Below are 24,068 nucleotides of genomic sequence, written 5' to 3'. Positions count from 1 at the left end.
CATGAATGGACATGATCATGACTAGAAAACAAATCATTAGGCCAGGCCAATATATTTCTTGCGTTACGGATCCGCCGGTCGTATTTTTTCAAGAATAAGAAAAAAAACAACAGTTTCCCCGCTCAAAAAATAACATCCAAATGTTTTTATCGGCCAAAAGTGTAAACTTACTAGAGAATGATTTTTTAAATTGATTTTTTGCCCCATATACACTACAAAAATTACCCAAAGTAAAATACTTTTCATAATTTGATGGAATATTACTTTGACTGGTGATTTTATTTCTATTTTTTTCCCCTCTTGCCTTTAGGGTATTTGAGGACAAAAATTGGTAAAACAAGAAATACAAGAAGACAAAGTCATCAATATCCCCCTCAATGGCAAAATACTCTTCATGAATATGTCTACGAGTTACGATTATGTCAAATGTTTTGGTGTGTATATGGCAAAGTAGAAGGAGAGTATTGAAAGGTTTTAAAGTTCTGCTCCAGGAAGGAGCACTACCACCAAATTCAGTTGAAGCCAAACTTGTTGCCATGGAAACACCAAAAAATATTTTATTCAGAATTCCAAAAATACCAAAAGGCACCAGTACACCACCAGGCCTCTCTATGTGCCACATTGGGTGAAGAAACAGTGAACAGTTTTAAAGTTCTGCTCCGGAAAAGGGCACTACCACCAAATTCAGTCGAAGTCAAACTTGTTGCCATGGAAACACAAAAAATATTTTCTTCAAAAGTACAAAACTACCAAAAGGCACCAGTGCACCACCCCAGCTATCTATGTGGAAAGTCTGGTGAAAAACGGTTTTAAAGTTCTGCTCCAGAAAAGACAAATGTGTACGGACGCATGGACGCACGGACACACGGACAGACGGAGTGCATTTTAATACCCCCCGCAAAACGCGTTGAGAGGGGTTAAAAATTGGTCTGGCCTTACAAGTTAAAACAACTGGGTTTTGCTGCTGAACATCCAACATACTGTCCAGTTGTGAATCCTGATGCTTATTCTATGGCTGATCGCCATCGTGTTCCATACTACTTCAACCATAGGTAAACAATTATCAGGCTGTATTAAACTTTGGATAAAAATAACCATCAGAAAACAAACTTTTCATGAAATAAACTTTGAATCATATTAACAAATGCTTGGGATTGTACCCTGAGTAGAATACACGAGCTAGCAATGCAACACAAACTAAATGCAAACAGCTAGTATCTCTCAATGAACTCACCTGCAGTGTTTTCAACTTGTGACCAATATATTTATGTGCTAGTCACATGATATCATCAAACTAATTGAGCTGCTTACATAACAGCAACATGATATTGTGTTTCAAATGGCCTAGACCATAAAACCTGGGGCACATGCGATACGTCAATTTCTAGAAATGTTTAACATATGTGTATCTAGATATCAACTTAATATGAAAACATGAAAACCAATGAAATATTTGTAGCATTGTATGATGACTGTGATGTATGGGGTGCTCCAAAGCTGTCCACACAGCAGGCATTCCTTATATCCGCACTATGTCCACTTCAGTCAGCATAGCCTGAAACAAGAGCAACACAACCTTCATGACTGCTTTCAGCAATTTTCTCTAATCCAGCAAATAGTTTTCCATTTTCATTCAGTCACACCCCAATATGATTGTTATGAGGACACAGAGACATTTAATGAATGGCCCTTGCAGTATTGTTAAATGGCACAATTAAATCGTGTCACAATCATATGTACCGTATATGACTGTTCATAATAGTGTTGGGAATTGGTTAAAATCTCACAATTGATGATTGGTTCATTACTACCGATCAATCATCAAAAATAATTGGTTAGCATCATTTATGAAATTTGTTAATGCACACAAAAATAAGGTAAAATACAAGTAGTTCTTTTGGGGTTTTTTGGCAAAAATTTCACATCTTTAAAAGATGACTAGTATGTTAGGAACATAAATTTCTTGGAATCTTTAAGATAAATTCAATTGTGACTTGAAACGAGCTTGTAGTGCTTACGAAATATAACAGACAAAACCAACCATGTGAAAAATATTGTTAATGAAAACAAGTGTTCCAGAATTGTTTGTGTTCGATTATGAGAAACTGTGATCGATTGCTTGGTCGTTTAGTCACTACAACCAATCTTCGATTATTTCAATTAATCGGACCACCACTAGTTCATAAGCCGAATTTTGAGGACCAAAACATAAGCAGTCCTTAAAAGGGGGTCAGCTTATCTACAGTTTACACTTACGGTAGGCTGTTTCATCACAGACTTGGAAAATTTGGTCAGAGCATAAACACATCAACGAGTCACCTTAGCGATCATATGTGCATTGGAATGCAAGCATACAGACATTGCTAAACTAAGACAGTGCATCAAGGCACATCAGTATAAGGAGACCAGTTGCTAGTACTCTATAAGACAGAAGCAGCTGATGGTATAACGTGGTACATCTGATGCCTCAAGTACAACTTACACTAGCAACAGGGGCTGTCTTCATTACTTGACAGTCAACAACTGATGACTCCAGGGCGCCAAGGTCTGGGAGTCCCGCACCTGAAACACACACGCACGTTCCCACATGTGGACAGATATGCACTACCTACATGAAATCTTATTGTTACCATGACGGTATGACTGGAATAAGACTGACTGACCGAGTTTGGTTTTACGCCGCTTTTAGCAATATTCCAGCAACATCACGGCGGGGAACACCAGAAATGGGCTTCGTACATTGATTGTACCCATGTGGGGATTCGAACCCGGGTCTTCGATGTGACGAGCCAACGCTTTAACCACTAGGCTACCCCACCGCCCTGACTGGAATAAGTGAGGGCAACAACAACGACTCATCAGTAACAGTAATAGTAATAGTCCGCTTATATGGCGCTCATATCCAGGCACATTGCCTGCTCACGGCGCTACATACAGCAGAGTGCTTGATTGCAGTCACCTCAACATTTTCATTTTTACCATTCCTTCAGGTCATAGTGCCGATCCCCATACAACAAGCATTGTGTACCCTGCATCCATTCTTAGCCAAGAGCTCTACTACCGCCTGAGCCATACTCCTTCCCACATTTGATGATCATGATCATGACTTATTATTACCAAACAGCTCCCCTACAGCCACAGCCACAGCCAATGCCACCCAACTTGTTCCAAGCAAAAAGTACCCTGAATCAATTCTTACCCAAGAGCTCCCCTAAGGACTGAGCCACTCTCCTTCCCCATACAACAAGCATGCAATACACAGGACCAATTCATAACCTGGGATACTTAAGGATAGTGAAGATGAAGATAAGTTCTTCCTACATGCTACAACTGTCCTACCTGCAATGGTAAATGGTCTGGCCATGGGTGGGAGTTCCCAGAACTTGGGTGCTACCACGATAGTCTCATGTGATCGCACATGCTCTATGTTGCCATAGTCCACAAAGAACACTTTCACCTTCTCGTTGTGTCTCAGGGAGGTTTTCAGAATCCAGGCCCTGAAACAAACAAGTGCACGACTGAAATGAATTTCAGACCAGTGCCGATCCCTTAATATAATGAAGACAGACCATCAGAACCCACCTGTGCCACTCCCCCTTCATACAATCAGGACAGACTGTCAGAACCCACCTGTGCCACAATCAGGACACACCATCAGAACCCACCTGTGCCACAATCAGGACACACCATCAGAACCCACCTGTGCCCCTCCCCTTCATACAATCAGGACACACCATCAGAACCCACCTGTGCCACTCCCCTTCATACAATCAGGACACACCATCAGAACCCACCTGTGCCCCTCCCCTTCATACAATCAGGACACACCATCAGAACCCACCTGTGCCACAATCAGGACACACCATCAGAACCCACCTGTGCCCCTCCCCTTCATACAATCAGGACACACCATCAGAACCCACCTGTGCCACAATCAGGACACACCATCAGAACCCACCTGTGCCCTCCCCTTCATACAATCAGGACACACCATCCTGTGCCCCTCCACTTCATACAATCAGGACACACCATCAGAACCCACCTGTGCCACTCCCTTCATACAGGACACCCATCAGAACCCACTTGTGGACACACCATCAGAACCCACCTGTGCCACAATCAGGACACACCATCAGAACCCACCTGTGCCCCTCCACTTCATACAATCAGGACACACCATCAGAACCCACCTGTGCCCCTCCCTTCATACAATCCTTCATGTGCCCACTCCCCTTCACAATCAGGACACACCATCAGAACCCACCTGTGCCCCTCCCCCTTCATACACAGGACACACCATCAGAACCCACCTGTGCCATCAGAACCCCTCCCTTCAAGAACCCACCTGTGCCGCTCCCCTTCATACAATCAGGACACACCATCAGAACCCACCTGTGCCTCCCCTTCATACAATCAGGACACACCATCAGAACCCACCTGTGCCACTCCCCTTCATACAATCAGGACACACCATCAGAACCCACCTGTGCCACTCCCCCTTCATACAATCAGGACAGACTGTCAGAACCCACCTGTGCCCCTCCCCCTTCATACAATTAATCAGGACAGACTGTCAGAACCCACCTGTGCCACTCCCCTTCATACAATCAGGACACACCATCAGAACCCACCTGTGCCACTCCCCTTCATACAATCAGGACACACCATCAGAACCCACCTGTGCCGCTCCACTTCATACAATCAGGACACACCATCAGAACCCACCTGTGCCCCTCCCCTTCATACAATCAGGACACACCATCAGAACCCACCTGTGCCCCTCCCCTTCATACAATCAGGCCACACCATCAGAACCACCTGTGCCCCTCACCCTTCATACAATCAGGACAGACTGTCAAAACCTACCTGTGCCACTCCCCCTTCATACAATCAGGACAGACTGTCAAAACCTACCTGTGCCGCTCCCCTTCATACAATCAGGACACACCATCAGAACCACCTGTGCCCCTCACCCTTCATACAATCAGGACAGACTGTCAAAACCTACCTGTGCCCCTCCCCCTTCATACAATCAGGACAGACTGTCAAAACCTACCTGTGCCGCTCCCCTTCATACAATCAGGACAGACTGTCAGAACCCACCTGTGCCCCTCACCCTTCATACAATCAGGACACACTGTCAGAACCTACCTGTGCCCCTCCCCTTCATACAATCAGGACACACTGTCAGAACCCACCTGTGCCGCCTCCCCTTCATACAATCAGGACAGACTGTCAGAACCCACCTGTGCCGCTCCCCTTCATACAATCAGGACACACTGTCAGAACCCACCTGTGCCCCTCCCCCTTCATACAATCAGGACAGACTGTCAGAACCCACCTGTGCCACTCCCCTTCATACAATCAGGACAGACTGTCAGAACCCACCTGTGCCACTCCCCTTCATACATTGCAGCACATCGCCCAAGGCCCTTTGTCCTGGCCAGGTGGTTTTCTGTATCTTGCAGCTGAAGGATCAGTCGCTTCAAAGCCCTCAGGTTTTCCATCTTAGATCAAAAGATAAACATTAAGTTGAAAATCCATTATACAGTACCTGCCTGAAGTATGTCTATGAACTGAATTTATTTGATTGAAACTTCAGCTCAACACTGAACAAAACTTCGGCTTTCATGACACTTTTAGCAACGTTCCAGACCAATGGACACCAGAAAATATGCTTCACACATTGTAATCAGGCAGGGGATCGAAAAGGGCCTTCCGCATGCATCGTAAGACCATTCGTACCCGTGAACAATATTTTCTCTACACAAACATACTGTCTACTTAAGTCTTTTCCTTGCAATATTAGCAACCCATAATTTGTCATCTCACTAAAGGAATGTTAGTGCTATGATGCTCATAAACCTATGTTAAAGTATGGGAGATACGATCACGGTGAGTGTCCCTCACCTCACTGACCACCTGCCCCCAGAAGAAGGTCTCCTCCTCTGCAGCTGTCACCAGCACCTTGATGTGGCTGCCCTCCTTCAGGATGTTCCTCCTCACTCTCATCTTGTCTAGTATGTGAGAGTACAGTTCCAACACCTCGTAAATACTGCGTTCAGACTCTGATGACGCCTCAGTGGAAGAGTCCAAGGAGTCACTAATTCCATCCAACACTTGGCTGCGGGTCCTGGTGACAGGTCGACCTGTACTGCACTGGCGGGCCATCAGTTTCTCCTTCACCTCAGGGGTGGTTCGGGGAATGTCCAGCAACAATGGCCGACCTAGGTAGTCCATTTGATTCATATCTCGGAGGGCAGCCTCAACCATGTCTAGATTTGGCAACAACACGTATGCTTTGGGGCTGCAATTACAACACTGATAAAAGTAAGGTGAAAAGGTATACAGCTTTAATCAAGTAATTTATCACAAAGTAAATTCTGTGAAAACATAAAAACGATATTTCACTGGGTGTAAAAACTCTAGTGCCCAGAGTTACAGTAATGCTACTGCCTCCCAAAACATAGGTTATCTCCCTTTATGTGTTTTTACAGTTTGTGGTACAATGGATGCGTGACTCCAGGTTCAGATGATATTAAAGGACATTGATACAAGCAAACATTTTCAACCAAGACCTGTTAGGTGTCTCTGAGGTGTCGCTTAACAATAGGCATGGGTTTCTGAAGAGAAATGCAAACCCAGATCTTCATGGGTAAAACTTACTGACATCAGTTGACATTTTCACTTGTGGAATGGATTGTTAACAAAAAGATGTCACATCTAGTCATGATATAAGTGGCATTAAGGCTAAGCATGTCCGACAGCCTATTTAGTGAACAAGTCTGTTATTTAGAATGTTTTTTGGTGATGTGCTTAATTTGAAAAGTAGTCTTAAAAAAAGATGACTGAATTACAAAAAGAAATGAATAATTGAAATCCACTATGGAATATTATCTGTACATCCACAACATGCAGTACTGATGACCAACTGCTGCATCTCTGTCGTCATGGTCTATACACGTCATCAGAGCACTTGGAAATACCACTTACCACTTGCTGGTTGGGACAATGTTGACACTCACAACATCATAGCGCAGGAACAAAATGTAGAGCTCACGCTGAAAAAAAGAAACAAATATTAGTGAGTGAGTGAGTGAGTGAGTGAGTGAGTGAGTGAGTGAGTGGGTGTTTAAATATAATCGATTCTGGACCAGACAATCCAGTGAAAAACATCATGATCATCTGTCTGCCAAAATCATTATGATTGATCAACAACTCACAAATCACATAGCCAGTGCAGGAGGTATCATGAGAAAGTTCACAACATTCTCTGAGGAATGAACCCTGTAAAGGCAACTATCCCCAGAGAGACATTTTAATACCATTACTCCTATATCTAAGCTTGTGTGAGCAGCATCTTTTTCATCACCTTGTAAAACAGGGCTCAGGGAACATACAGTAATCCCAAGCTACCGATGTTGTGTACCAGATCAGGTACAGTGAAATCTATCTTACTGGTGATGTAGACAATTACAATAGAGACCCATCTTACCGGTGTAGTTGACTTGGGGAAGTTGGCCACAAATATGCTGATAGGCTTGTCATCCTTCCCATCCTCCATCACTTCACCAGAGGTGTTGTTTACATCAACAGAATTCTCCAAGTCAGGCATCGAAACTTCCAGCTCCGTCATGGGGGGCTTCGAGTTCTGGCATATCATCTTCTGCCTCTGCTACATGCCTGGCAGGCGGCTCCTGCTGCTGTGGTTTCTGTGGCGACCGGACTACTGGGGTGGATGTCACCAGCTTCTTCCCCCGACTGTCAATGCTAATACTGATGTCCCGCATCCGATCAGAGAGTTTCAGTCCTCGACCACAGCCTGAACTGGAGGAACTTTCAAAACTGCGGTTCAGCTCGGAGTTGCTTGCATCCCCTCGTCCAAGGCCACCTGATGGTATAGGTCCTAAAATACCTGATAAACCAAACACAATATGTCAGTGGTTGTCAGGTCAACACACCTATGTCCTGCACTGTATTCTGTACATCTGTGGCCAGTGTACAGTACAGATGACTCTTCACTTGTGTGTGTTCCAAGGAGGCTATTTTATCAATGATCACTTGATATATGCATCCAGTGAAGTGGTGATTTTTTTTAACTTGTTCCAGTAAAGAGGTAATGAGCTGATATTAGAAGACTGAATTCAGAGAGGAAAAATACTGGAAATTATTGGTTTAATATCTGTATTTTAAACTATACAGTTTCATAACCAGGAATCTAATGATCATTTACATAAATATCATGAGTCTTAAAGTTCAATAAAAAATTATCGTATGCCAAATGCTTTGTCATGAAAACACTAGTCCTGTTTTTAACTTAACATTGGAGTCTCACCAGGTTTATCTTGGTGGAAAGTTTTTAGGTGACTGTGGTGATTTGCGTCTGCCTTCATGTTTCTCCCTGATGAAGATTCCCCACCTGAGGAATATACACACACAAACACTGTACACTCATAAACACACTGATACAAACACAGAGAGAGAGAGAGAGAGAGAGAGAGAGAGAGAGAGAGAGAGAGAGAGAGAGAGAGAGAGAGAGAGTACACTCATAAACACTGATACAAACAGCACGCACGCACTCACTCACTCATAAACACACTGATACAAACAGCATACATACTGTACACACACACAAACACAACATACATAAAAGTACCAGGGACGGATCCGGATCCAGAGGGGGGGAGAGAGAGAGAGAGAGAGAGAGAGAGAGAGAGAGAGAGAGTGCGCATCCCCTTCTCCCCCGAAAACTTTTTCCCTGAAGAGCATTGGACATAATGATTTATGTTTGTGTATCCCCCTTCTCCAAAATCCTGGATCCGCCCCTGAGCACACCCACACAAACAGTGTACATACAACACAAGCCTACAATGAACTTTGATTACTTCCTTCTCATTCATAATGCCAAGAAAAAAGACTGCAAACAAGGCCTCCAGCTATGATCTACAGTCGAACCCCGTTTATCCGGACATTTTGGTTACACTCGGAATCGTCCGGATAGTGAGGCGTCCGGTTAACTGGATCACTGAATTATAGTTGCACCTCACACTGTATTATCATACCCTGTAATTCACACTTATACCACCTTTGGTGGCCCTATGGAGAATAAAGAGTGTGAGTCTGAGTCTGAGCCATGATGCCCAATACCTGTCTACAGATATGTGACGAGACGTTATATACAGTACAATTACAATGTAGTAATTTTTTGTGTGTGTATTTTTGTTACTGATGAGATGTTCTCACACCTGCGAAATCCTAATTAACAACTGAAATGACACGCGTCCGTAGTGTTTTGATGGGTAATTAATCAATTCACATCAAACGCCTGCGGAGAGATTAACAATGAATACACTTAGTGATGCAGTAAACACACACATGCACATGCGCACAGAACTTTGCGTCCGGATAACAGGATAATTTTTCAATGGAAATCTATGGGAATGGTTTGAAGATTCTCCATCCGGGTTCAGAAGCTCGGGGTCCAGCTAAGCAAGTACAATTACTAAAGGTAAGTTTCGTTTCACCTAAAAAACGGGGTTTCCGGATGTACGGGGTCCAAGTAAACAGGGTTCGACTGTAGCCTTGTCAGCTGAGATTTGTTTGTTGTTTAATGCTGCATTCAGCAATACTCCAGTCATATGGCAGCGGTTTGTAAATAATCGAGTCAGGAACAGACAATCAGGCAATCCAGAGATTAACAGCATGAGCATCGATCTATTCAATTGGATCTGCTGGGTGGAAGATGTCTCAAAATGTCAAAATCCAAACAATTAATCAATTGCATATGTGTTGGTTGGGTGTCTTGTAGGACTGTAACGATGCATTGAACTATCGATGGATTGCAATTGTTGAGTCTCAGATAGCAATTAATCGATGATAGAAATGAAAAGCTATCGATGTATCGATGGTATGTGTGACTATCGATATTGTAGTAATTGATGTCCGTTGATAAATGCACAGCGCAAAATACAGGAAGTACCAGATTCATTCACTTTGATTTAGAGTTCTCCGCCCCTGTTACCTCTTTTAACGAACTTGATCTGGGTTTCAAGTTTCTTGTCAGTTATTATAAGAGACTGAAACTACTTCAGCTTGTTTTTATTTCATATAAATTATACATTCATTTGTGAAATGACTTCAAATGAGATAATTCAAGGAGAAAAAAACTAATGCATTAGTTTTGCAATAGCTGGTCGCAATAGACTATCGCTATCACAATAGACTATTGCCATCGCAATAGTTGTTTCCCCCTCAAAAGTCACGCCTAGTGTCTTATGATTCTGTCTGATGATCAAATGTGTCCCTAACAAGTCAAGACTATCAGTAAGATGTACATCGTATGGTGATGCCGCATATCGGTACAGTCATGGAGACCCACCTGTATTGCTACTCACCTGCAGCATGACTTGGCGGTGGGTTGGTCTGGTGTTTCTTCTGGGTCGGCGGACTTTCGGACTTGGAAATCCTCACTTCTACTCTCCGCCCTTTGATCTCCACACCATCCAAGGCTTCAATCATCCTCTGTGCATCCACAGACGTGTCAAAATCCACAAATGCATACCTTACAAAGAGTAAAGGTCATTGTGTTCAATAAGTCAAGAAAGTACTTGTCGAATGGACTCAACCAATTACCTGTAACCCCTGAACCCATGAGTGAACAGTGTGACTTCCTCTGACAACAGAATGTGAGATGTGATAGGACTCCATATCCACTAGGACACAGTGGGACACAAGCATGACAAGAAAGAACAAGAAGACACAGTCATCAATATCCCCCGCAATGGCAAAATACTCTTTATGAATATGTCTACGAGTTATGATTATGTCAAATGTTTTGGTGTGTACATAGAAAAGTGGAAGGAGAGTATTGAAAGGTTTTAAAAGAAAGGAGCACTACCACCAGTTTCAATCTAAGTCAAACTTGTTGGCATGGAAATGCAAAGATATTTATTCAGAAATCCAAAACTACCAAAAGGCACCAGTACACCACCAGACCAATCTATGTGCCAAGTTTGGTGAAGAAATGGTGAACGGTTTTAGAGTTCTGCTCACGGAAAAGAGCACAACCACCAATTTCAGTCTAAGTCAAACTTGTTGCCATGGAAACGCCAAAACATATTTAATTCAGAATACCCAAACTAACAAAAGGCACCAGTACACCACCAGGTGTATGTATGTGCCAAGTTTGGTGAAGAAACATTGAACGGTTTTAGAGTTCTGCTCCGGAAAAGAGCACTACCACCAATTTCAGTCGAAGTCAAACTTGTTGCCATGGAAACACCAAAAAATATTTAATTCAGAATACCCAAACTACCAAAAGGCACCAGTACACCACCAGATGTATCTATGTGCCAAGTTTGGTGAAGAAACATTGAACAGTTTTAAAGTTCTGCTCCAGAAAAGAGCACTACCACCAATTAGTTTTATTGCCAGAAACACCAAAACTATCAAATGGCAACAGTACACAACCACACCTATCTATGTGGAAAGTCTGGTGAAGAAATAGTGATCGGTTTTAAAGCTCTGCTCCGAAAAAGAGCACAACCATCAAATTCAGTCGAAGTCAAACTTGTTGCCACGGAAACACAAAAAATATTTTCTTCAAAAATACAAAACTACCAAAAGGCACCAGTACACCACCAGACCAATCTATGTGCCAAGTTTGGTAAAGAAATCATGAACGGTTTTAAAGTTCTGCTCTGGAAAAGAGCACAAACTCCAATTTCAGTCAAAGTCAAACTTGTTGCCATGGAAACGCAAAAAATATAATAATCAGAAATCCAAAACTATCAAAAGGCACCAGTAAACCACCAGATCTATCTATGTGCCAAGTTTGGTGAAGAAATATTGAACAGTTTAAAAGTTCTGCTCCGGAAAAGACAAATGTGCACGGACACACTCATTTTAATACCCCCCGCTAAACACCTTGCGGGGGATAATAATGCTGGGGCAAGCATTCCCTGATATAAAATCCTATCACTTGAGGTGCAAGTTATACGATACATGCCCAAACTATGTCAACACTTGTCAGGATCATGAAGATCTTTTAACTTCACACTACAACTTACAACTTCACATCTTTCCGAATTAGTCTAGATTCTCTTGGGTTGAACTCGGCAATCATGTCATCAAACTCTTCCTGTTAAAGAAAAAATATAAGAAATCTTGACATAGTTTCTACTATCTAGTCCAAAAAGAGAATCCAACATTCATACAGAAAAACAATGTTTGCCAAACCAACATAACCCATTATGCAGCTACACGTTCACAATACAAATATTGTCGTAACATTTATTCTTTGCATGTGACATGCCAGTATGATCACTCTGTTCACTTGCTAGATATAGACACTTGCATCTGTATTGAATGTTCACACCGAAACAAACAGCAGATAAAATCCAAAAGCCAGCCTTGTCCTAAATGTTAACCCATCATCATCATGGCACAGTATGTAACTTGGCTGCATATGGAGATATGGACACAATAGTGAGTGAGTGAGTTAAGTTTTTAAGTCACATCGGCAACATTTCAGCCATATAATAATTAAAAGTAAATTTTAAACCTCTGTCAACGAAGAACAGTAAAACAACTAGATTATCACAGATATGAATTTAAAACTAGTAATTAAATCTAAAATACGTAACTATAGAAGATGATACAACATAAAACTGGGCTGTAGATCGCCAACAACTGAAGGTAGATCACCATACTAGGGACCATGGGGACTTACAGTACTTTTGCTACCTGCATGGACCCTAGCTTGATTTATACCATCCCTTCAGCATCCCACTTACGTACCCTCTCAGGGGCACAATAACTTTACAGTAGTTTAGTGAGTGAGGGAGCCCTCTCAGAGTTTTTAGTTTTGAGTGAGGGAGCGAGACTCAGCAATATTCCAGCCATATGGCGGCATTACAGTACTTTAACCCCCTTTGAGGATACAGCCCTATATGTACACTATACTTCCAACAGTCCACAGCCATCTACATACCTCTTTAAGGGTGTTGGCAATGTTCCCCACAAACACTTCATGACGCTGGCTACCAGGAACCCCTTTTCTGATGAACTGGTTTGGAGCATCTTGTTTCTTCTGTGGATTATCTTGTCTTCTTGGAGCACCATCACGCATATGAACTAATAGATTAACACAAGAAAAGTTATTATACTTCTTGGGTAATTTGTATCATTGAATTTGATGTAATGTACAAAATATCTATTCACATGTCCTGGTACTTACTTTCAAAATAACATTCCCTAATCGATTTTTCTGCTTTACTTGAAGGATAAAGCTCACTAAGAATTACCCTTACTTTCTTGTTTAGGCCACACCAATTTTATTTCTTGTTTTAAAGACTTGGTGGTCATATTTTTTCCAGAATAATTAATTTATTTGTTATTAAACCACTTCCAAAAAACCCCAACAAAATCCTAATGTTATTAAAAATACACAACCCCTTTTTAAATTGTTTTTGCACTTTTAGCATTTAAAATGAATATTACTTTGACTGGTGATTTTTATTAATTTTTCTCCCCTCCTACCTTTAGGTTTTCTGAGGACAAAAATCTGTGAAACAAGAAATAAAATTGGTCTGGCCTTATTTAGAAAAAGAAGTTACAACTATGCCATATTCTTTTTTCCAAGGTTCCAACATATACTTTGTATTTCAACAATGGGGGTAGCGATGTAGCCTAGAGGTAAGTGTGTCTCTATGCAGAAGACATGGGTTCAATGCCCCACATGGTTTCAATAAGAGAAGCTCATCATGCTGAGATATAGGGGGAATACTGCTAAAAACACCATACTCACTCACTCACTGACTTCTTAATACAATAACCCGAAATCCGAGTTAAATTTGATCTACAGTAACCCATGCTTGTTGTAAGAGGCGACTAACGGGATTGGGTGGTCAGGCTCGCTGACTTGGTTGACACGTTAACGTATCCCATTAGTGCCGATCTATGCTCATGATGTTGATCACTAGATTGTCTGGTCCAGACTTGATTATTTACAGACTACCATCCTAAAAGTATGTACTCAGCTATGAACAGTTGTCACAACGTAAATAATTTTCACAACAACTTTTATTTAGCGTGCATTTGCACTATCGATAAACATACGACCAAACCGGAAACATGCCAGTGGATATTTTTCACACGCTCTGCGCATGCTCACAGCGTAGAGAGTTGAACAGTAATGTGAAACCAACAAATGCTCAGTATTGCTCACAATGGACTCAACTTAAGGAAATGAAAACAACTTGCACCCGGTGCAAGCTTAGGTCATAACCTTGTTATTAAGGTGAAAAACTGGTTGCAACAGTTGTTCAATATACATTTATACATAAGGCCAGACCAATTTTATTTCTTGTTTTACGGATCCAGCAAGAAAAGTATTTTTAGATTGTGTTTTGCCCAATATACACTTCATAATTGCCAAAAGTAAAATACCTAAAGTATTTATTTATTTGTATTTTTATTCCCTCCTGCCTTTAGATTTCTGAGGACAAAAATCAGTAAAACAAGAAATAAAATTGGTCTGGCCTAATGTTTGAGTTTTGGTACTGAAGACTTGGCTCCATTGTAACAATTTTATTCTGGGACTTATAAAACCATTTCATCTAACTTCATAAAACTTGATGACCTGATCAGTAACAGCCACTGAACCATCTGTACAATTCTTCTTGGCTTATTTTGGTAAGAAATCTTCCTGTTGTGTTCATTTTCAGAATTTCTTAACCACGACCATGTTCTTCACATAGTTAATACATAAGTCACAGATGCCAGCAAGCAGCTCCATGAAGACAATGTCAGCCATATAATCTTCAGCATTAAGCACAAATTATAGAATATATCAATTGATAATGTATTGCACTTTCTCTGATATTTTTTATATCAGGTTGAAATGAAACCTATTCGTGTATATTTTAAATACACCAGTTTATACATTGCTGTAAATCTAGATAATTACATGTAAACCTTTCCGAACAATAAAATTAAGAAATGCCCCCAAAAAAAAAAAAAATAAAAATAATAATAATAAAAGAATAATTAAAATAAATAAATAAATATATAAATAAAATAAATTATAAAAAATTAGGCACATCTCATCAATCGACACATATACAACAACAAAGAAACAATATCATTTACATGCAATTGTATGTCTCTTCAGCGTCCTGTCACTAACAATCTGCTAGCAGCCAGTGAAGAATGTACACAAATCACAAACGTCTCCTTAGGCTAAAAATGGTGTAGAGTACAGAGATAGACAAAAATCAACTACCAAAAAGCTTGGCCAATCCCTGTTACTTCAACCAGATCTTAATATTACTTACACTATTACAGATTGGTTGAGTGAGTGAGTGAGTATTAGCTTTACACCCAAGGCTGACGTTGATCAGTGAGTGAGTGAGTGAGTATGGTTTTACACTGCCTTTAGCAATATTCCTGCAATATCACGGCAGGTTACACCAGCACTGGGCGTCACACACGGTACCCATGTGGGGCCTTGATCAGTTAACTGACCTTTTGACAACCATAATGAATCTTGAACCTGGGTCAATCAAAAATCAGCTAAAAAGATACTACAACACTACATTGGATATTGTTTATCAGGTGATGGATATCACTATGAACTACTAACCAGCTGATCTGCCAGCCTTAGCCATCAGTCTTTGATCCAGCCCTTCCAACATTTACATGAAGCTTCCCAGTGTTACAAAGAAACAGTGTTCTTGGGACTACAGTTAAGTTAGCATAGTTATCCATAAACTCCCCATGTCTTCTTTACATTAGGACAATGATGAAGATCCTTTGATCTTATTAATTAATTTCAAAATACTGCTACATGTCATGGACTGGGTTCTATAATGAATACCCCACAAGAGAAACAAAGTTTGTTCACTTACTGATACAAACACTATAACACTACATATGATGGTAACGGCCTGTTAGTTTGGGAAGTAGAGTGGACTTCTGGCTAAGTCAACAAACACTATAAAACTACATATGATGGTAACGGCCTGTTAGTTTGGGAAGTAGAGTGGACTTCTGGCTAAGTCAACAAACACTATAACACTACATATGATGGTAACGGCCTGTTAGTTTGGGAAGTAGAGTGGACTTCTGGCTAAGTCAACAAACACTATAACACTACATATGATGGTAACGGCCTGTTAGTTTGGGAAGTAGAGTGGACTTCTGGCTAAGTCAACAAACACTATAACACTACATATGATGGTAACGGCCTGTTAGTTTGGGAAGTAGAGTGGACTTCTGGCTAAGTCAACAAACACTATAACACTACATATGATGGTAACGGCCTGTTAGTTTGGGAAGTAGAGTGGACTTCTGGCTAAGTCAACAAACACTATAACACTACATATGATGGTAACGGCCTGTTAGTTTGGGAAGTAGAGTGGACTTCTGACTTCTGGCTAGTCAACAAACACTATAACACTACATATGATGGTAACGGCCTGTTAGTTTGGGAAGTAGAGTGGACTTCTGGCTAAGTCAACAAACACTATAACACTACATATGATGGTAACGGCCTGTTAGTTTGGGAAGTAGAGTGGACTTCTGACTAAGTCAACAAACACTATAACACTACATATGATGGTAAAGTCAACCTGTTAGTTTGGGAAGTAGAGTGGACTTCTGGCTAAGTCAACAAACACTATAACACTACATATGATGGTAACGGCCTGTTAGTTTGGGAAGTAGAGTGGACTTCTGACTAAGTCAACAAACACTATAACACTACATATGATGGTAACGGCCTGTTAGTTTGGGAAGTAGAGTGGACTTCTGACTAAGGCGACAAACACATGGCAAATTCACAAAGGTTTAGGTACGTTTGTTGGCCATGAGACTATCATTTTCCTCCTCCTCCTCCTCATCCGTCTGTTCCACTAATGTGTTCCGTTGTTCTCTGTTCTTGTTCTTACCCTCATCGGCAATGCGTACATGAAGAGAAGACAACTTCTCCAGGGATGATAGGGCTCCTTGCTTCGTTTTGAAGCGTACAAATATCCAGCTGTTGAACACAGAACATAGTTAATACATAGAAACCTGAGTCCTGTGTGAACTAACACATCGCTTTCAGAAGTAATGGGGAGTTTCATGAAGTGATGGAGAGTATCAACTTTCAAGAAGTGATGGTGAGTTTCATGAAGTGATGGAGAGAAGTTTCAAGAAGTGATGGAGAGTTTCAAGAAGTGATGGAGAGTTTCAAGAAGTGATGGAGAGTTTCAAGAAGTGATGGAGAGTTTCAAGAAGTGATGGACAGATTCAAGAAGTGATGGAGAGTTTCAAGATGTGGTGGAGAGTTTCAAGAAGTGATAGAGAGTTTCAAGATGTGGTGGAGAGTTTCAAGAAGTGATGGAGAGTTTCAAGAAGTAAAGTTTCAAGAAGTGATGGAGAGTTTCAAGAAGTGATGGAGAGTTTATACAAACCTGTAGAGAGTTTCTCCCTTGGGAATACTTATAAGCATTAAAATGTCCATTTTGAAACCCTCACGACACTTGTAACTATATTTCAATAAAATATTTACAAAACGAAAAACACGTTCTATGCGTTATGAGACCACTCCTACAGGGCCCCAAGGGCCCCCCTACCGGGCAAGAGCAGGTAATAACCCTAGCCGACAACCTCGCACCTCACTTTTCATGCTGAGCGGATCAGACAGAATGAGGGGAGGCGGGTGGCCAGACTTGCAAGGAGGACTTTCTTCAAAGAATTCATAACCTCTACAGGTTTGTATAATTCTTTTCAGAAGAAGTCCTCCTTGGGGGTACTTATAAGCATAAAACAGACTCCCCAAAGATCAGAAAAACCGGAGTGGCATTCTGTCTGACACACTGGTCCTAACGCAGTAACGTAGTACAGCCATGATGAAAATAGAAATCACACTTACCCAGTCACGTGTCCGCCAATGTCAATCCAAAGGGCGTGATGGCGCTTTTGCGAGGACCCTGGAGGTCAAAGCTTAGTGCCCATTGGTCAATCGGTACACACCCCCAAGATAAAACTACACCTCCCATCCTGATTGGTGGGAAGTGAGTAAAACTAGGGACTCGCCAAAACAAACTACTGTCCATAGCACACTCGCCAGCCAAGCGGGGAAAAATGGAAAATAGAAGCCAAAGGCACCGGAGCACCAAAAGAACGGAAATAAAACCGCCACCACATACCTTCACCAGTGCAAAATAGGGAGAATATACCCGACACCAGTATGGAAACAATGAGTAAATCAGCCACAAGGCTTACTCGGCCTGAAGAGGCGTGCTACTCTGTCCACTGTGGAGAATCGTCTGGCCAAACCGAGCACGCTCCATGCAGATGTTTCTCCAGCTGATAATGGCGTAATGAACGCATTACTCGGTCGGCTCCAAATAGCCCATAGAGCACTATCTCCCTCAATGGGCAGAGCAGCCCGCGATACAAGCTGGGACGTGGCAACTGCTCGAACCGAATGAGCCTTTAAAACCCTCTGGGGAGTCATACCCTGTATGTAACCCATACATATTGCCGACACGATCCACCCTCGATATGGTCTGTGTGGTAACTAAGTGACCGCACTTTACAGCCTGTAACAGCAGAACAACTGCTTATCTTTATGGATTGACTGTGTTCTCTGACATCACGCCTTAAGTGTCTTCGTGACATCCAACACATGTATTTGGCTGGCGCTTACCAGACTTCAGCAGGAAGCGTAAAGGCAGGTAAATCAATAGGAGCGGTGACATGAAACGCTTTATCGATTTTGGCGGTAGGAATGTGGGTAAGCCAATACTTACCCTATCCTTATGAAAACGGTAAGCTCGGGTCTGAAGACATAGCATGAATGTCTCCCACCCGCCTCACCTGAAGTAATGGCCACCAAAATGCCGCCCAACTTAACAGTTGAAGCGACAATCCCACCTATCGTGAGAAGAAAGGACTAGATAGCCAATCTAGTAGCGCATGGACAGCTCCATGGTGGACTGGTCCTGACGGACGAATCGGATTTTACTCTGTTCACACCTGCTAAGAAACGCTTTGAACCAGAGGGTGTTGTCCTAAAAGGGCACCCTCGGTGGAAATGTGGAAAGCTGAAATAGTTGTGGAGTAGCCTCGGATAGTAGACGCGTAGGCCGGCTTCTAACCGAGACTGTAAAACTCCAAAACTTCACCACAGTCAAAGAAAAGGGATCAAGTATCCCTCTGTTTCACACCAGCTGCGATAACAGGCCCATCTATCCTCATACTGTGTTAGTCCGAATCCCTCCGCTGAAGCCAGAATTGTGTCTGCAACTGGTGCAGGAATTCGCCAAGACGGAGGCTAATCCTGACAGTGGGCTGAAGCCACCCACTGGATCCATGGATCCGGTGTGGCTGGCCTTCCTAGGGATAGGAGGTCCGGTCGCTGTCGGGTAACAGCACCGGAGGCTGTACTAGCGATCTTGAGTATTACCGGGAACTTCAGCGCTGAGATCGGACCACAGAGGTGCAAGCAGCACGAAGTAGTCAGCTGGTTGGGTGGCTAGCTGCGATAGGGACTCTGGGAATCAGAGGGTATCGGGTGGGAACGCCACAGGACCCTGGGTCCGCCCAATCTAGCTGGAAGGCATCGGAGGCTGCATCGCCCCGGATCCGGGATCCTGGAGCAAAACACCGAGTCTGGTCTGGCCATCCCAGAGGCAAAACAGATCCACCTGGAACGACCCGAACAACTGGGAGATAGCCCGAATATCTCCCGGTCGAAAGTACCCACTGCGTGAGGGGCCAGGATACTGGCGAGAGAGCTGCATCTGCACGCACGTTGTCCTCCCCGAGATACAGGTAATACCGTGTGTTGAACCGGGTCGCACCACAGCAGAAACTGCCACGCCCTGGAGGAGTGGGACGAGACACCGCATCTGCTACTGCTTCAGGATGGGACATCGCCGCTTGATTGTCCATTTCTAGAGCCCAACCACACGGTTCCGAACCTGTTCCATGAAGCGCTCAATACCCGCCGGACCGCCCCCAATTCTAACACGCTGATGCGTAAGGTCGCCTCGCCTCACGGACCAAAGTCCGGAAGCTGTGAGGTCCCCTAGGACCCCCTTCAAGCACCCTGTGAGGGAGGCGCCCGTCCTGAATCGTGAGCGAGACACCGGGTCTCCAGAGGATACCCCCTGACTAGATTCCGGTGTCGGTCCACCACCTGAGGTGAGGGAGGATGAAGCCACTTCTGGAGTTAGGAGGATAGTCTCAGAACTCCCCTCGAGTGCATCCACAGCTGTGCTAACGCTTGCTGAATTGGCTCGCATCCTCAGACGCCAAGACGCTAAACTACATCCGCCGCCATGTTGCCTCAGGCAACTGAAGCCATCTCGCGCGATGCTGAGGCCCTGGGGGACTGAAGGAATTGTACAACAACCCGTACTTTGGAAATGCGGTCCTGAGACAGAGAGGCTAAGCCCCTGCTGTGTCTCAATCTCACTGAAAACCAGATCCTGGGATGGAACCAGCTCGATTTCTTGGAGGTTGATGACCCAACCCAACCTGGTGAGAATATCCATCACTTGTCTGTGGTAATGGATTCCGACTCAAGTGAGTGGAAGCGCCTCTGAGCAGCCAGTGCGTCCAGGTAATGGGTAACAAAAGTTGCCCCTGTGCCCTGGCTTACCCTTGAGCTGGCACTAGCATGAGTTTTGTGAACACCCTTGGCTCGTGGAGATGCCGGCGGGGAGCACACGAAACTGATAGCACTCTCCCGTCGAGAAGGAAAACCGGAGGTATTTCCTGAACTCGGGAGTGCATGGGTACATGAAGGTATCGCGCCCTTGAGGTCGATTGGACGCAAGCCAATCCCCTGCCTCCACAGATGAGATCACCGATCGCGAGTGTCTCCATCTTGAAGGACGGTACCTCTAGCAAACTCTTCAGACCCTTTAAATTGAGAATGGGTCTGAACCCTCCGCACCTTCTTGGTAACCAGGAAATAGGTTGAGTAAAACCCCTAAATTTTCCTGGCCCTCGGAACCACTCGCGATGGCTGCCTTGTCCAGCAGCCTGGACCTCGCATCGGAGAACATCGGCCTTTTCCTGAGAGTCTGCACTGGCGCAAGTGTCTAATCCCCGGAGAAAGGAGGAGGGCCTCGCTTCCACTGTGGCATATGCCCATCCCTGAGTGTGGACAGGACCCAGGGATTTGATGTGGCTTTCTCCCATTCCCGGCGAAGAGAGGTAGCCGCCGCCTACAGGGGCGTCGGGTAAGAGACAGTGAATCCCGCAGTCGGCAGTGTAACAACTGCTTGTGCCGGACCAACAAGGGCCCGGAGGAATGCTTACTGGGAAGCCGGGCCGACTTCCCTTCCTCTGAAAATGCTGCTGAGAGGCGCGCCTTGCCCCTACCTCTACCCTTGCCCTTGCCTCTACGTGCCTGAAGTGGAGCCGCCCACCCGGGCGCTTCCTTTCCTGAAGAGGAAGGGTAAGCTGAGGTGGGGCGAGGCGGGCGCGAGCAGTGAGGGGTTGTTCCAGCAAGGGCTTAGAGTCCTTAAACTGGCTAACAGCCTCGGCCTCCTGACCACTGTCAATGCCCCCGAACAGGGTTGAGCCCATCCTGAACGGCAAAGACAATAGCTTCCTGCTGTGTAGCCGGTGAGTATCTGGCCACAGACAGCCACAACCGACGGAGGCCCATGACGCAAGAGGACATCATCTGGCTAGCGACGACCGGAATGGCGCCGCTGCGGCCAGATGTGAATGCACCTCCGTGAGCTGCCTGGCTAACGGACGGAATGGCGACCGCCGCCCACGCCGCCTCTGGTCCACCAGCTTCCTCTGCAGGGCCGAGAGGTATGCTGAGTGGACTGAAACCTTAAGGTGTTGAACGGCGTTACGGTATTGTTCCTCAAAGGAACGATAGACCGACTTCAACACCTGGTTGTTAGAAGTAAAGGAGGCTAACGCCGACCCTGACGAGCCGACGCTGGCTATGGCCAGATGACCCTCCCAGGGCTTAATTGAGGCATAAATACACTCGCCTACCAATCGGGGTCGAAGCGCCCCTCTCCCATCAGGGTAGCGCCCGGTTCAGCCCGAGGAGATCGTTGACCGGCCTCCTGAGAGAGGAGAGGGTTAATAACCGCTCACTGATCAGTGACGGTAAAATACGCCAAGTGGGCCTCGGCGACCCGACATCGAGCAAACGCCCCCCGGAGAGGCGAAACTCCGGGGTCGGGTCGTCTGACGGCGACGCGACCACCTGCGGCAAAAGGGCGACAATGCGCCCTTTACTTGCCGCAGGGACGGACTCAAGCGAAGGAACCTTCCCGGACGCCTCATGCCCCCATCGCCATCCATGGCTTCCTCCTCCGCTCCCCCGCAGCGAACTCTCGGTATCCAGAGTCAGCCTCGAGAAGCACGGAAGTCGGTTCCACAGACAAAGATAAAGGGAGCCATAAGAGCCAAGGCCTGGCCCGACCGACCCTAGGCTCGAGGTTGAGCCAGGTTGCCGAGGACCCAGGGAAGAGCCTGCCGGGACAGGATTCCCCGAGAACGTGGCGGCCCCGAAATGAGCCGGTAGCACCGGCGCCGGAAACCCCGCTTTGTGAGTTGGTAGCAAAGCGGTACAGACTCCGTGATCCAACACGCTGGTACTCTGCGCTGAGCCGAGCCAAGCTCGGGCCAGCCACAGGCTTGCCTTCAGCAGAGGGTCACCAGAGCCAGGGCCTGCTAACGACTCCTCCGGGTGAGACCGTCCCCGACCGAGCCCGAGGCAGGGAACCCCGACAGAGCGACCTCGAGCACCGCCAACTCCCCGAACGGAAGCCGACTCGAACGGAGACCGACATCGTCGGTGATCAGCGAGCTGAACCAAAGTCATCTGTTGCTGCAATATGGATGTTAAATCATTAATACATACGTGGGTGCAGATTCTGATTGAGTGGTGGAAGTGGAGGGGATAGGGAAAGAAGGTTTAACCGCCTTGGCCCGCTTGGCGCTACCCCCACCCCCACTAGAAGAAGAAGAACTCTTCTTACTTTTAGCCACTTTAGATGGTGGGTCCTGTGCCCATAAGTCCCCGCCTGCAGCAGATTTTTATAAAACAAAAAGTCTGGGCGGAGCGGCCTTCATGTGCGCCTTTGGTGAAAAATCTGGCAGTTCTCACACGATTGATCATCATGATGTTCAACAGCCAAACAACGTAGGCACACATCGTGCGAATCCTGAGGTGGCAACATTGCCGCACATGCCACGCACGGGTGAAACTGTAACAAACAGAACCATTTATCATGGAAACTGATGTACAGTCTAAAAACACACATATATGCAACACACGCGTAAAATATAATGCATACGGGCGATAAACCCAATGTGAAAAGCTAAGGCAGGTTTACCCTTTAACATATCATGAAGAAGGGTGAAAATGCAAGCTTCCTCGCGTGACATATATAGCGTAAATGTTATATGAAAAACTTACCCCAACTCACCTTTTGCTGAAAGTGTAAACGTTAGGCAAGCCTACCATAGTAATAATAATAAGAAATTACTCTCCCCTAGCGATGTAACTTAAAAAGTTACAACCGTGGGACAGAAGGAAGCCAAACCGACTCATCGCCATCTTGCCTGCCATGGCATGGCTGGAAAATGGAGCCTGTCCGACTAAGTTACAACAATCATGAATGAAAAAAATCAACCTACAATTCCACTAACGCTCGTCGCGAGAGAAAAGAGGAACCATACATACATTAGTTGATTCTGTAACACTCCATTTTGATTTCCTTTTCACAATGAACTACACGCACGCCTGTCTTCTGAGACGACAGCATGAAAAGTGAGGTAAGAGTCCGAGGTTGTCGGCTAGAGTTACCTGCTCTTGCGGTGAGGGGTCCCCACTGGGGCCCTGTAGGGTGGTCTCATAACGAGAACGTGTTTTTCGCTTTGTAAATATATTTTTATTGAAATATAGTTACAACTGTCGAGGGTTTCAAAATGGACATTTTAATGCTTATAAGTACCCCAAGGAGGACTTCTTCTGAAAAAGAATTCAAGAAGTGATGGAGAGTTTCAAGAAGTGATAGAGAGTTTCAAGA

At 44.5% G+C, this 24,068-nt stretch overlaps 2 protein-coding genes across 3 annotated transcripts in view; both read right to left on the bottom strand.

Moving 5' to 3' along the window:
• Window positions 1-1,519: 1,519 nt before the first annotated feature.
• LOC124255858 lies at window positions 1,520-7,564 on the bottom strand. Its single transcript, XM_046689802.1, has 7 exons — window positions 7,496-7,564; window positions 6,994-7,061; window positions 5,911-6,307; window positions 5,389-5,507; window positions 3,340-3,497; window positions 2,483-2,562; window positions 1,520-1,555 (listed from the first exon to the last, which is right to left on the bottom strand). The coding sequence occupies exons 1-7, from the start codon at window positions 7,562-7,564 to the stop codon at window positions 1,520-1,522; spliced, it is 927 nt and encodes a 308-aa protein (XP_046545758.1).
• The window catches only part of LOC124255787, a 36,547-nt gene continuing 19,472 nt past the window's right edge, over window positions 6,994-24,068 (bottom strand). The window contains exons 6-12 of one of the 2 annotated variants that reach the window (XM_046689705.1): window positions 16,857-17,038; window positions 12,992-13,134; window positions 12,069-12,139; window positions 10,395-10,561; window positions 8,336-8,419; window positions 7,496-7,915; window positions 6,994-7,061 (exon numbers count right to left, since the gene is read on the bottom strand). In XM_046689705.1, the coding sequence (XP_046545661.1) occupies window positions 7,608-7,915; window positions 8,336-8,419; window positions 10,395-10,561; window positions 12,069-12,139; window positions 12,992-13,134; window positions 16,857-17,038 (955 nt within the window). In that variant the 3' untranslated portion in view covers window positions 6,994-7,061; window positions 7,496-7,607. The remainder of the gene's footprint in view (window positions 7,062-7,495; window positions 7,916-8,335; window positions 8,420-10,394; window positions 10,562-12,068; window positions 12,140-12,991; window positions 13,135-16,856; window positions 17,039-24,068) is intronic. The other variant, XM_046689706.1, reaches the window with a different exon arrangement.

Source organism: Haliotis rubra, unplaced genomic scaffold, assembly GCF_003918875.1.
Source record: "Haliotis rubra isolate DU_JTF1 unplaced genomic scaffold, ASM391887v1 Scf61, whole genome shotgun sequence".
Lineage (NCBI taxonomy): Eukaryota > Metazoa > Mollusca > Gastropoda > Lepetellida > Haliotidae > Haliotis > Haliotis rubra.
The sequence above is the reverse complement of the archived record's forward strand: the minus strand, read 5'-3'. Positions and strand labels throughout refer to the sequence as shown.

Excerpts from the sequence above, each read along its gene's own strand:
- LOC124255858 (XM_046689802.1), bottom strand. The coding sequence starts at position 7,564 with ATGGAGGATGGGAAGGATGACAAGCCTATCAGCATATTTGTGGCCAAC. Across the intron at positions 3,498-5,388 it reads TATGAAGGGGAGTGGCACAG|GGCCTGGATTCTGAAAACCT; the intron begins GTGGGTTCTGAC and ends TGTTTGTTTCAG. Across the intron at positions 1,556-2,482 it reads AGACAGCCCCTGTTGCTAGT|GCTATGCTGACTGAAGTGGA; the intron begins GTAAGTTGTACT and ends CTCTTGTTTCAG.